We start from the raw sequence: 14,775 nt of genomic DNA, 5'->3' as shown, positions 1-14,775 counted from the left end.
TTAGGTCCCGGGGCTGAAGAGGCCCTTGCACGTTTTATTACTTCTTGCACCTCTTTCCACCTTGTAGGCGGGTCAATATAGGGTTCAACGTCAAAAAAATTGATACAAAAGGTTTTTTTTATGGATTCTGGTACTGTTGGACATGCTAAATAACATACTAAAAATCTAGTAAAATCTGACCTTGGGAAAGGGGTCATTTTCAAAATGGCCGCAAAAATGGCTGTCAACAGGTTAGAATGGTTATATCTCAATTACTATTCAGCCTACAGGGGTGAAATTGATATCAAATGATGGTCAAATTAAACAAGAATATGATTTTAAATGTTAAAATTGAAAATGTTTCAATGCTCTACCTTTTTCAGCCATAAATTAAAATCAATGCTTTTTAATACAGAGCAAATGCAATACAGGATTATTAACCATCTCCATGGCATGGAGGAAGATAAGACATGTCTTAACTGGTGTTATATCTCATCTAGAGGTTATATGCTTTTAGAAAATATATGGTTTGGGGTGTTTAATCTGTTTTGCCTGGACAATATAGGCTAAAATGTATCCCCTTTACACTAGATTCGCCTATACAGAATAGAGGGCAATGCATTGTTCATGGCATAGAGGAAGATGGGACATGTCTTAACTAGTGTTATATCTCATCTGCAGGTTATATGCCTTCAGAAAATATGTAGTTTAGGGTGTTTGATTTGTTTTCCCTGGACTGTACATGCCAAAATGTATCTGCTTTACACTAGATTCACCAATACAGAATAGAGGGTAATGTATTGTTCATGGCATGGAGGAAGATGGGACATGTCTTAACTGGTGTTATATCTCATCTGCAGGTTAAATGCTTTCAGAAAATATATAGTTTAGGATGTTTAATCTGTTTTCCCTGGATAAAAGAGGCCAACATGTATCCTCTTTACATTAGATTCGCCTATACAGAATAGAGGGCAATGTATTGTGCATTCATGGAGGAAGATGGGACATGTTTTAAATGGTGTTATATCTTATCTACAGATTATATGCTTTCAGAAAATATATATTTTAGGGTGTTTAATTTGTTTTCCCTGGACTGTACATGCCAACATATATCCCCTTTAAACTAGATTCGCCTATACAGAATAGAGGGCATTGTATTGTGCATTCATGTAGGAAGATGGGACATGTTTTAAATGGTGCTATATCTTATCTACAGATTATATGCTTTCAGAAAATATATATTTTAGTGTGTTTAATTTCTTTTTCCTGGACTGTACATGCGAACATATATCCCCTTTACACTAGATTCACCTATACATTATAGAGGGCTTTGTATTGTGCATTCACGGAGGAAGATGGGACATGTTTTAAATTGTGCTATATTTTATCTACAGATTATATGCTTTCAGAAAATATATAGAGTGTTTAATTTGTTTTTCCTGGACTGTACATGCGAACATATATCCCCTTTACACTAGATTTGCCTATACAGAATAGAGGGCAATGCATTGTTCATGGCATGGAGGAAGATGGGACATGTTTTAAATGGTGCTATATCTTATCTACAGATTATATGCTTTCAGAAAATATATATTTTAGAGTGTTTCATTTGTTTTCCCTGGACTGTATATGCCAAAATGTATAGGCTTTACACTATATTTGCCTATACAGAATAGATTATGTATTATGCTTGGTGTGGAGGAAGATGGAAATGTTATTTTGTTGATTAATGTTACATTTCATGTACAGGGTATATGCTTTTATAATATGTAGAGTAGCGTTTGCGAGTAAGTGGCTGTTTTATGACTTTATGACCATGACCCATGTCATGACTTTATGACCATGTTGTATATCTGAGGATTAATTGTATTTTTGAACAAATACAATGATCTCAGTCAATCAAAAATGTTAATAAACCTCAAACCTGAATATTTAAGAAAGGGAAAGTGAGTTTTGGCTTTCTCAGGAGAAAATCTATGTGTGCAGAATTATTAGGCAACTATTGGTGTGCAGAATTATTATGCAACTAAATCAAAAACTAAAATTTTCCCACTCCACTTGTTTATTTTCATTTCCTAGAGTAAGAATAAAAAATAAAACTCAAAATGTACAAATAAACACTTCATGAAATATTCAGTGACCAATATACAGTAGCCACCCATCTTTTCAATAACTGTCATGAGCCTTCCATCCATGGAGTCTGTTAATTTCTTGATCTGTTGATGATAAACATTTTGTCCAGCAACAACCACAGCCTCCCAAATGCTGTTCAAAGGGGTGTATTGTCTTCCCTCACTGTAAATCTCACATTTAAGAAGGGTCCACAAGTTCTCAATGGGTTTAGGTCAGGTGAAGAAGGGGGCCATGTCATTATTCTGTCATCTTTAAAGCCTTTGCTGGCTAGCCATGCAGTGGAGTACTTGGATGCATGTGATGGAGCATTGTCCTGCATAAAAATCATGGCCTTCTTGAAGGATGTAGATTTTTCTGTACCACTGCTTGAAGAAAGTATCTTCTAAAAACTGGAAGTAGCTTTGGGAGTTGATTTTAAGTCCATCTTTAACCCGAAAAGGTCCAACTAGCTCATCCTTAACAATAGCAGCCCATACCAGTACCCCACCTCCACGTTGCTGGCGTCTGACTAAGTGGAGCTCTGTACCCATTAGTGATCCAGCCACGGGTCCATCCGTCTTGTCCGTCAAGAATCACTCTTATCTCATCTGTCTATAAAACCGTTGAAAAATATGTCTTCAGATATTTCTTGGCCCAGTCTTGACGTTAAACTTATGAGTCTTAAGTGGTGGTCGTGTTTCAGCCTTCCTTACCTGGGCCATGTCTCTGAGCACTGAACACCTTGTACTTCTGGACACTCCAGGTAGGTTGCATTTCTGGAATAAGGCCGCACTGGATGTAAATGGGTTCCTGGTAACTTCATGTTTAATTATTCTCACGTCTCTAGCAGTTATTCTGCACCTTTTTTTCTCCACATGTTTCTTGCAACCCTTTTGACTATTTGCAACAAAACGTTTGATTATTCGGTGATCACGCCTCAATATCTTTGTTTCTTCAAGAGTGCTGCATCCCTGTGAAAGGCATTTTAAATTTTTTTGCTTTTCAGAGTCTGTTAAATCTCTTTTTTGGCCCATTTTGTCTGAGGTAAAGAAGCTGCCTAATAATTATGCACACCTTGATTGTAGGGTGTTGATCACTTTAGGCCACACCCTCCCTCATTACACAAATACACATCAACTGATGATGCATAAATACAATTAGCAGGTAGGTTTATATAGGTTGGAGTTGGAAATATGCATAAATTATGATAAGGTAAAAATACTCACTTGCCTAATAATTGTGCACACGGTGTATAGGCATGCATTGTATATTTGTGTAGATCAATAATTGTTGGCATCTATCATTAGGGGGGAGCTAATTAAACTGAATCTCAAACTATATGCATAAGTAGATCAGAAATAATTATTATATCATTATTCATCATCCTCTGACTCCTCTGAAAGGAACTTGTGTGGATTGTCACATTGTTCATTTTGACATGTTCCACAGGCAGCAGTGCAAGGTAATCCATATCTTCTACACGAGTGTCTTGCAGAAATGCACACAATTAAGAACAGTTGACTGTCTCTGTACTTGGATCTAACATAAAAGAGTATTTGATTGAGGTTGATTCCATTCCATTCGGTAATCAGTATCTGAAAGCTAAACTGAGAGAGCGGTACGGGAATGAATAATGCTTCAGATATAGCCAAAATTAGCCTCTGGTGGCCATCTTGAAAATGACAAGTCTTTGAAAATGATGAACTGACTAGTCTGACATATATGAATCAGTGACCTTTAAATCTGATTAAACACGACAAACACTTTACTAGGCTGAATAATGTGTCAGATATAGCCAAAATTAGCGTCCGGTGGCCATCTTGGACGCCATCTTGAAAATTCTAAGTCTTTGAAAATGATGATCTGATACTTTAGTGTGACATATTTGACTCAGTGACCGCTAAATCTGATTAAACATGAAAAACACTTTCATAGGCTGAATAATGCTTCATAGCCAAAATTAGCTTCTGGTGGCCATCTTGGATGCCATCTTGAAAATGACAAGTCTTTGAAAATGATGAACTGATACTTTAGTCTGATGTATATAAATTAGTGACCTCTAAATCTGATTAAACACAAAAAACACTTTCCTAAGCTGAATAATGCGTCAGATATAACCAAAATTAGCTTCTGGTGGCCATCTTGGACGCCATCTTGAAAATTATAAGTCTTTGAAAATTATGAACTGATACTTTAGTGTGACATATATGAATCAGTGACCTCTAAATCTGATTAAACACGAAAAACACTTTCCTAGGCTGATTAATGCTCCAGATATCCCAAAATAGCTTCTGGTGGCCATCTTGGACGCCATCTTGAAAATGACCCCTTTACTGGGGTCAGATTTTACTAGATTTTTAATATGTTATTAAGTACATCTAAAGGTATCATAATCAGTTGAAAAACCTTTTGTATCAATTTCTTTGAGGTTAGGTGTTTTTTTTCTTCATATATTGACCCGCCTATTGGTGGACTATCGTCGCATTGGCTACTTAATTCACCAATAGGTGGGATATCAGCAGGAAGTACCATCTCTCTGAACCGCTCCCTATCTTTGTTCACTCCCTCTAAATACTCCTCAAGCTTCTGCTTAGGTTCCAAAAGACTACCACTCTTCTGCATTACGAATAAAGACTTAACAAACTTAAATGGGTCTTTATAGAATGCTAGTCGAGCTTGTGATTTCTTCTTACTATTTTTCCTAATATTTTCAGCTCTTCTTAGCACTGCCAACCGCTCCCTCACATCTGCCTGTAGACAGTCAATATCATATGTTTCAATACATTCATATATGTTGTAATTCATATTAAGTTCATATCTTTTTTAATAATTCATATTCTGTGACTGGCATAATTACTGATATCCAACTAAGTATCTAGTAATTTCATATTGATTTAAACTATTAGACTACACTTTTCTTTAATGTTATTACATTGGTGGTGTGTAAGTCTAATTGACTGCCTGCCACTTTAAGGACGTGAGAGTAGCGTAATAACATATCTAATTGGATTGGAACGCTTGCATCTCACTGTGTTCGGCTACGACTAGAAATAACTTTTTGCATAGTGCATTACGATATGTGGATAGAATTCGGGATGTTTTCTATGTCATTAGTTAAAATAAATGTTAAAAAATAACTCGTATGGAATCATTCTTGGATCCTAGAAGAGGTAAATGTCTTACAATGTTATTCATTTCTATGATTTTGGTAGCACTGCACTACACAAACTGAGGCCACAAGCTAGCAAACATGACACGAGCTAAAAGGACATCTCCAAGTGTAAACGTTTGCCAATGGGTTGCATATTGTAGCCTACTCAAATGTCAGTAAACCAAGTAGGCCTTAATTAACTTACTTTCATAGCTTAGGCAGGTTAGCAACACTAGTTTGAGATGACAGATGCAAGTAAAGCAGATCATTAACGTTAGCCTTTTATTTATTGTCATAAAAACTGCAGAGGAGTGAACAAGTTATCTCTGGTGTCTGCAGAAGTGAGTGTGGCATCTGAGTCAATATTCTGCGCGAGGGGCTGTTGTGGTAGGTGAAATTTCACGGGGAAACCATGATGATTGGTCAAATTTGCGAAAAAGTTGCAGTGTTTGGACAAAATTGCGAGGTCGCCCAGAATTCACGAGGATTTGCTGAATTTGCGTTAATTGTTGCGATCGCAACATCGCGAATTCCTGGAGGGACTGACTATCACTGCTGACTCATCTCATGCAGTTGGTCTCAAACATGAACTGATACTATGTAGTGTAGGTAGATTTGACAACACTCTTTCCCACAAGCGCTGAGATACAACCATGTTACTACCCTCATTATGGGCAATTCCATGGAAAATTGCATTTTTTGTAATATCCATAACGCCGATAAAATGTGATGGTATAGTATGATGTGAATGATTACATGAAATTTGAGCATTTGCTATTTTTGGCTGAAGAATGTAAATGAGAAAAAAAATCACAAAAAATGAAAGTTATCATTCATATCATACAAATGCCAAGGTATTTCACTGGCGTTATGGATGTGACAAAAAGTCAATTTTCCGTGGAATTGCCCTTATAACAGCACCCCCTAGTTTTTAAAGAAAACTTACACTAGTCTCCAATCTTGTGACTGTCTAGAGTTTTAAATGTGAATGACAGAAAGGTGAGATGACCTGATGTATGGGATTCTGAAGGAGAGCTAGAAGAAGTAACCTTTGATCACTGACTATAAAGTGACGTGCACTCAGCAGCTCTGCCTCAGTTAAAGGCGCAGTCATCAATTGTACGCGATTTCAAGCCCATAACATTTCTTGTCATTTTCAGCAAGATCTCCTCACGATCCGCTAGCTGTCCAGTGTGTAAACTGTAAAAAAGTCTCTCTGGACAGCCCAGGCTCTGAAAACTAAAAATAAACAAAGTGGGGGCAGCCAAACATAAATGAAACCTTGTGTGGATTTTATCTGGGAAACTAAAGGGAGGGGTGAGCTACCTCTCTAGCTTGTTTCATGTGGTCCTTGGTTAAAATATAATGTACATTCTGGACAAAAGCATGATTTTAAACATAAACAAACACAAATTCTTGTGCAATTGCTGACTGTGCCTTTAAATCAGTTAAAAGTTTCTGCTCTAAATGGGTCTTAGTATAAACACTGTCATCACTTACTTGATGAGATAGGAATCCTCAGAAGATGTGCTGTCGGGGGGAAACACAATAGGAGACTGAAACCTTTCTAATGTTCACATGGAATTTATCAGAATTATTTATCACCATTTGTTTTAAGGAGTGTGTCTCTAATTTCTCCTGTTTGGATAACGTGACCTCCAAGACTGGGAAAAATCATCCGCTCAGTATATAATTCAGATTCACTTCCTTATAACACATAATTATGTCTGGTAAACATAACAGCAAAAACATACATTTGTCTTTTTCTACCATAACAACCAAGAGCTCTTCAACTTACCCAGCAGCATACAGAGGAGAACTCTCAACATCCTGGTTTTTCTGGAGTATTCCATCTGAGCTGGAGCTGAGCTGCTTTGCTGAAGGGTTCTGTGTGAGAAACTCTAATCCACTCTGTACCAAAGCATAACCCTTAAAGCGGAAACAGCCCTGTCCAAAGCATAACCCTTACAGAGGAAATGAACCTGTGGTTTTCCTCTGTGCCTTACATCAGTCCAGTTCCTCTTTTTCGTGACTGAGAGATGGACTTCATAGGTGGCTCATTATAGACTCAAGTTTGAAGTGGTGTCATGAGCAGCGAGACCGCAGCTCTAGTTTTGTCACGGAGGTCTGTGGCTGTTAAACAGTAATGCAGTCCCTCCTGCAGTAGGCCTGGGGAAGTCCATGTTGGCCGCTAAGAGGCCACTGACCCTCAGTACGGGTCTCTCTCGGACTCTGTGTCTGTGTGGCTCCTGATGTCCAGGACTATGTGGGAGAGTAGCCAGTGGGCACTCTGACTGCAGTGAATAAACCTCCCTCCCAATAGTGAAGTGATGCACTCCAGTTCAGCTCCCACTACAGAGCCAGCTTTCCTTACCAGCCTGTCGATGTGGGGCGAATTGACAGTCTGGTAAGGAAAGCTGGCTCTGTAGTGGGAGCTGAACTGGAGTGCATCACTTCACTATCTGACAAAAGGACCCTGAACAAACTGATCAACATCTTGGACAATGAGTGTCACCCACTCCACAGCACTATTGTTAAGACGAAGAGCCTGATCAGCTGGAGACTTCGCTCACTGCCTTGCACAACTGAAAGACTGAGAAAGTCATTTGTCCCCAGGGCCATTGAACTGTTCAATGCCTCACTTAAGGGAAGAGGAGAGATAGACTTCTCTGCATAGTCTGTCTGCCTTTTCACCCCCTCCATGTTTGGTACTGTCTGTCCACTAGCCACTTGTACCACTGTCTTTATGCCTCACTGTTTGTGTGCTATATTAGCACATATGCATAACCCCCCCCCCCCCCCCCCCCCCCTCCATGCCACAGTCGAACTGTGGCCACACATACATTTTCTTAAATAGTTAAATATATAGATATATAGACTTTACTTTACTTTATTTCTGCATTGTTGCACTGTTGGACTTACTCATTTGCACTATCACCATGACCATTATCACCATTGCACTACCACCATGACACTCATTCACACAGAGCACCTTAGCATACCTTACTATGCACAGAGAATCACAGGCTCAGTCCCTGCCTCAGTCATTGCAAGCGCCTCTGATTTATTAATCACCACTATGTGGATACTGTTTTTAGAATTTATTTAGATTAAGTGTTAGTTAGTATAATTTGTATTTTTGTAATTTGTATTTTAGTATATTTTTATATATTGCATTAAGTGTTAGTTAGTATAATTTGTATTTTAGTATATTTAGCATATTCTTTATCTTCTACTGTCCTTACTGCTTAGTTGTGTTTTTATATTATATACTTTAATTACTCTTTCTGCTGTTAAAAAATGTGTTTGTGTTGTATGTATGCTGCTGAGACCTTGAATTTCCCCTGGGGATCAATAAAGTATCTATCTTTATATCACTAACACCTTACGAGACGTGTTAGTGACAGACGCTAGCACCCATGCGGTTTGTATGTGTTGCTAGCATCCACGCTTCCCAGTCTGAGGTGCTACAATGCAAGTCACCCACAAAACACAAGAAGAAGAGTTATTTAGACATCACTAGCTAACGGTCTTAACACGAGAAGAAGAGTTAGGCCATCCTTAAAAATATTTTTGTTTGCAGTAACAGCCAAAAAAAAATAAAAATGGGTCGGTAGGTAGGTCAATATTTTTTTTTTTTCAAGATTCAAAGTAAAAAAAAAAGTACAATTTTGGTCATGGTGATTACGTAGGAATGAATTTACACAAATGTGCATATCGTGACGTAACTGACTGGGTCTTCAACCCGTGCCTTCAGGCGCACGATTGCAAACCTCATTCTGATGCAGGTTATATAGACCAGCCTTTCTCAAACTTCTTTGACCTGAGGCCCGGTCATGGCAGACTTTTGGGTCATAAGGCTCATCTACATGTACCCAGAAAGAAGGCTACAATAGCTCTTGGCCACGTTATATGTTGGCCACGTTATATAAAATGGCCGCCTGCACTACTCCACTTGCACACTTGCACACCTGCACACTTGTACACTTTACAACTGGTGTTGTTGTCCTGAAAACACAACACTTCTGCTGCTCTTACATAACTTGCACCACTATGCCACTTTCTTCTTACTTAGGTCAAACAGAACTACCCAAGCCTTTTATTGGCCTGAATTTGCACTAGTATTTTTATTGACTGTCTATGCACAATTTCAACCACATTTTGCTGCTCTTATTTTTTTCATTATTATATGTGCCCTCTTATTTACTTACTTTTTTATTTACTTATTTACTTACTTTTTTGTTTACTTGAATGTTATGTTTGTCTGTGGACCTAAATTGATAAAATATGTCTTGTCTTCACCGTGGGATAGTGAGAAACGTAATTTCGATCTCTTTGTATGTCTGGAACATGTGAAGAAATTGACAATAAAGCTGACTTTGACTTTGACTTTGATATTGAAATTTGACTATACAATACTCAATGCTATACAGTGTATTATACAGTCTCTGCTCTGTTTCTAAGGAAGTTCCAAAAAACAACGTCGTTCTATTAAGTTTCGTTAAATAAATAAATAAATAGCCTTCCAACAGGTTGAAGCGGAGCTTTGATACCAACGTTATCGATTAGTTTCAGTTTCTCTCGCGCAGACGCGCATTGAATGAATGCTCATACCACCACTTAATTGTAGGGCTCCATGTTTAATGACATCGATAGCAGAAACGTTTGTTTTCTTTTTTCGTCGATCCGCGGTTTCTTGATCAACTGCACAGCAAATTATCAGATGAAGCACCGGGCCTAATTTCACTCCACGACTCCGCGGACCAGCAGTCTCCATGTTGCGGACCCATATTTTGAGAAATGCTGAATAGACCACAACCAATTTCAATACTCCGACACGGTCACCGTTAGACTAGGGGGAGAAGGGATGGGAAAAGATCTGGCCACAGTTCTTCCAGAACTTCGTGCCAAGTAAAAGCGTTATCAGTTTGTGTGAATGAAACGAAGCGTAGGCCATAGTGTGACATGCGTAAAACCAATGGTGTAGAGATGACGCCACAGGTTTTTTTTTAAGTGAGCCACGTTTGCATGTAGGCAATTTATATTCACAATACTTGGGCCTACTAAAAGAAATATTATTTTATTGCATTTGTATTGGTTGTTTAGAGTAAAAAAAACAATCGGTCGGTATTAACGCAAGTTTACAACCGGCAAGTCGGTCGGACTAAAAGGGGAAAAAAATAAATATTTGGGTGGGTTCTAAATTGACAGGGTCGGTCGGGTTACGGCAAACGAAAATATTAAGGATGGCCTTATTTAGACATCACAAGCTAATGGTCTTAACATGAGAAGAAGAGTTATTTAGATATCACTAGCTAATAACACGAGAAGAAGAGTTATTTAGACATCACTAACTAATAACACGAGAAAAAGAGTTATTTAGACATCACTAGCTAATTGTCTTAACACGAGAAGAGTTATTTAGACATCACTAGCTAACACGAGAAGAAGAGTTATTTAGACATCACTAGCTAATGGTCTTAACACGAGAGGAAGAGTTATTTAGACATCACTAGCTAACACGAGAAGAAGAGTTATTTAGACATCACTAGCTAATGGTGTTAACACGAGAAGAAGAGTTATTTAGACATCACTAGCTAACACGAGAAGAAGAGTTATTTAGACATCACTAGTTAATGGTCATAACACGAGAAGAAGAGTTATTTAGACATCACTAGCTAATGGTGTTAACACGAGAAGAAGACTTATTTAGACATCACTAGCTAACACGAGAAGAAGAGTTATTTAGACATCACTAGATAACACGAGAAGAGGAGTTATTTAGACATCTTAACACAAGAAGAGTTATTTAGACATCACTAGCTAACACGAGAAGAAGAGTTATTTAGACATCACTAGTTAACACGAGAAGAAGAGTTATTTAGACATCACTAGCTAACGGTCTTAACAAGAGAAGAAGAGTTATTTAGACATCACTAGCTAATGGTCTTAACACGAGAAGAAGAGTTATTTAGACATCACTAGATAACACGAGAAGAGGAGTTATTTAGACATCTTAACACAAGAAGAGTTATTTAGACATCACTAGCTAATGGAGAAGAAGAGTTATTTAGGCATCACTAGCTAACACGAGAAGAAGAGTTATTTAGACATCACTAGCTAATGGAGAAGAAGAGTTATTTAGGCATCACTAGCTAACACGAGAAGAAGAGTTATTTAGACATCACTAGCAAATGGAGAAGAAGAGTTATTTAGACATCACTAGCTAATGGAGAAGAAGAGTTATTTAGACATCACTAGCTAACACGAGAAGAAGAGTTATTTAGACATCACTAGCTAACACGAGAAGAAGCTCGCTAACACGAGATCACTAGCTAACGGTCTTAACATGCAAACAGGCTTCTTCCCCAGCTGAGTCAGCTGTGCAGTTGGTGTTACATAGTGACATTACAAAGTGAAAGAAGAAAGAAGAAGAAAGTCCCATGCACCTAAGAGATCAAGAAACTAATGGACAAAGATAGACTTGTAAAGAAACCATTCTCTACAGAGAGAAAGATAGACTTGTGAAGAAACCATTCTCTACAGAGAGAAAGATAGACTTGTGAAGAGACTCTACAGAGAGAAATGAGCGATGAGCGGCTTGGAAGGTGAGAAATGAGCAGGTTGGAGGGTGAGAAATGAGCGATGAGCAGATTGGAGGGTGAGAAATGAGCATATTGGAGAGTGAGAAATGAGTGATGAGCAGGTTGGAGGGTGAGAAATGAGCGATGAGCAGATTGGAGGGTGAGCTAGTTAAATGAGGATTTCTGGTCATGCACTGAGGATGGCATATCTAGACTGGTGGTATTGGAAAGATTATTTGAGTAAACTCTTACTTGTGTGTGAGTGTGTGTGTCGGGGGGGGGGGGGGGGGGGTGGAGATGCAGAGAGAGAGGGACAGAGAGAGGGAGGGATGGAGACACAGAGAGAGAGAGAGGGAACGTTTAGAATGTTACACAGAAACTTTCCTAATGGTTGTATAACTATAACTAAACTCTTACTGGTAAACTCTTACTGGTAAGATTATTTCCTCATTCATATCTGGTCCCTAGTGGTATCCTACTCTTACATGTAAAATGACTTCCTCATTCACAGAATGGGCAGTTCTTACAGTTACTCTCAGAGGCAAAGAAAACGCCTGTGTTTAGCCATGATGCTGTTTCCTGTTAATGACATGGATGCAATCCCTTTATGGGTTTCGGTGTGTGTGTGTGTGCGTGTGTTTGTGCACTTCTCTGAAGGCAAACTCACAGCCTTTTCTCTGAAGGCAAACTCACAGCCTTTTTATCCACACCTCCTCTGAAGGCAAACTCATGGCCTTTTTATCCACACCTTCTTAGCTGATCCTGCCCATGCGTCACCCAAAGGCTGCTGCACTGCCACTACAGGCCAGCGGGGGTGCTGAGGAGCGTTACAACACCCATAAGCACTGTATGTGTGAGAAGGGAAGAACTGTATACTGTAAGCAAAGATTGTTAAGGCGGAGCAAGATATTTCATCAGGAGCCACTTCCGGGAACCCGGATCGCACGAGGGGGGGGTCAAAATCCCCCTTTATGCAGAGCAGAGGCAGCGAATGCTCCATTGAAGTCTATGGGCATAGCTCAGAATTTTACCACATATGCTAAGCTCTTGGTTCTATAGAGTTAAGAATGTGAATTTTGGGCACGTTTTCATGATCCTCAAACCCTTCTGAACGTTTCAGGTACATTTTTCCGCCTTAACAATCTTTGCTGTAAGTACTGTATGTGTTGTGAGAGAAGCACTCTTATTTGGCTTATTTGACTCTTATTTTTACAACCGTTGTAAAAAATAAGGTTGTAACCTTATTTTTACAACCGTTGTATGTAAACACAACCTTTTTACAACCTTTTGTGTTATATGTAAATATCCAGTCCAAAACTAAAATTGGCAGAATGATTATTGTTGGATTTGAACCAAAATAGGGTAAATCTCACACCTCTAACCACTGTGCTACGGCACTTCTGGCACATAGGCCTAGTGAAATTGCAATAATTTTTAACACTTAAAGCCTCGGTTGCTAGGTAACGATAAACAAACTCAAACATCTTAATTCTTGATTTACAAGCTGACGGTTTTATGCGTTCACTAAACAAAGATTATGGAAATTAAACACTACTTTTCCATCCAAAAGCTTGTTGTAAAAAGCATAACTTGTTAGATTTAAGACCTAGTGTAGGTTCGCTAGCGCTGTGCCTGCCTGTGCGCGCTGACCCCTGACCCCTCACCCCCCGGGCAAGATGCCCCGAAATGCCCCATGACACGTTGTGCTACTTCCGGTTTCGCACAGTGCCTTCCGGATACACACATACGTAAGCACGTACACACACACACATACATACTTATGCACACACACACACACATACACATACTTATGATGTTGTTCTGTCCATTGGGAGCTTGCTATGGCTAGCTTTTGCCTTGGGCCTCTTACATCCTTCCCATCCATCTGTGAGCCGGTGCTGCACTTCGCTGTCTGGTCGAGGGGATTTCTCGGGACAGCAGCTGGAGCTACTCTGTGAAAAATCTGCCGAGGCCGCCGAGCTGTTTCTGACCTGTGAGGTGCCATGCCAACTGCCTGGAGTCTGGATTGAGCAGACTAACGTTAACGTTAACGTTGAAGAACTCTGCATTACGGACCAACAAACTGTCGCTGTCACCGAGTTGCTGATCTACAAGATCGCCCACGACTTCGGACTATATGCTTCCAGTGATGTCGAGACTAACAAGGCCTAACTGACTGCCAGTGAGTGTAAAGAACTTTGTTGGCGTTGCATCGGTTGTGGAGACACAGCTGTGCGCAGTTTCACGCGAGTCATCATTGCCCTTGGACATTTTCAGCCGGTTGGAAATTGGACTATTTTTATTTTTTATTTATTGTATTTATTAATTTGTTTGTTGTCTGTCTTGTATGTCTTGGTGTCACGGGTACGCTGGCGACTACGCCGCTCCGTCCAGCATCTTTTGCGTTTGTTATTTATATGTGGAGCGCTTTGGGTTGCACTCTGTGCATGTTAAATGCGCTATACAAATAAAACTGACTTGACTTGACTTATGCACACACACACACACATACATACTTATGCACACACATACTTATGCATTGCACGCACACACATACATACTTAAAGGGGTCATAGAATGCAAAACTGAGTTTACCTTGTCATAGATGAATAGTGATAGTTCAGTGGGTGAAATGGAGATACAGAGAACTTCAAAACCCCATCGACACCTCCTTCCTACGCAAATCTCACAATTCGAAACTCCCGCCAGAAAACGGGCGAATCCCAACGAAGCTACAAGTTTACGCAAACTCGCAGGTGGTACCTTATTTGGCTCTGGCCTGTACATTTGTCACGCCTCAAAATTTTTATACAGACCAGCCCACTGGTGCTCTGAGCCCAGGAACGTGAATGGAGAGCGAAGATGAGACAAACACTAGTTTAGCTGCCTGCTCGTTTACTTCCACAGGAATTATAAAGCAGACAGTTCTTCAAGGATATCGAAAATGAG

The 14,775-nt window shown here is 39.4% G+C and overlaps 1 protein-coding gene across 1 annotated transcript in view; it reads right to left on the bottom strand.

Moving 5' to 3' along the window:
• Positions 1–7,152, bottom strand: part of LOC121685223 — a 31,117-nt gene extending 23,965 nt beyond the window's left edge. The window contains exons 1-2 of the mRNA XM_042065625.1: positions 7,041–7,152; positions 6,743–6,772 (exon numbers count right to left, since the gene is read on the bottom strand). Coding sequence (XP_041921559.1) covers positions 6,743–6,772; positions 7,041–7,095 — 85 coding nt within the window. The 5' untranslated portion in view covers positions 7,096–7,152. The remainder of the gene's footprint in view (positions 1–6,742; positions 6,773–7,040) is intronic.
• Between the last annotated feature and the right edge of the window lie 7,623 nt (positions 7,153–14,775).

Source organism: Alosa sapidissima, chromosome 16, assembly GCF_018492685.1.
Source record: "Alosa sapidissima isolate fAloSap1 chromosome 16, fAloSap1.pri, whole genome shotgun sequence".
Taxonomy (NCBI): domain Eukaryota; kingdom Metazoa; phylum Chordata; class Actinopteri; order Clupeiformes; family Clupeidae; genus Alosa; species Alosa sapidissima.
The sequence above is the reverse complement of the archived record's forward strand: the minus strand, read 5'-3'. Positions and strand labels throughout refer to the sequence as shown.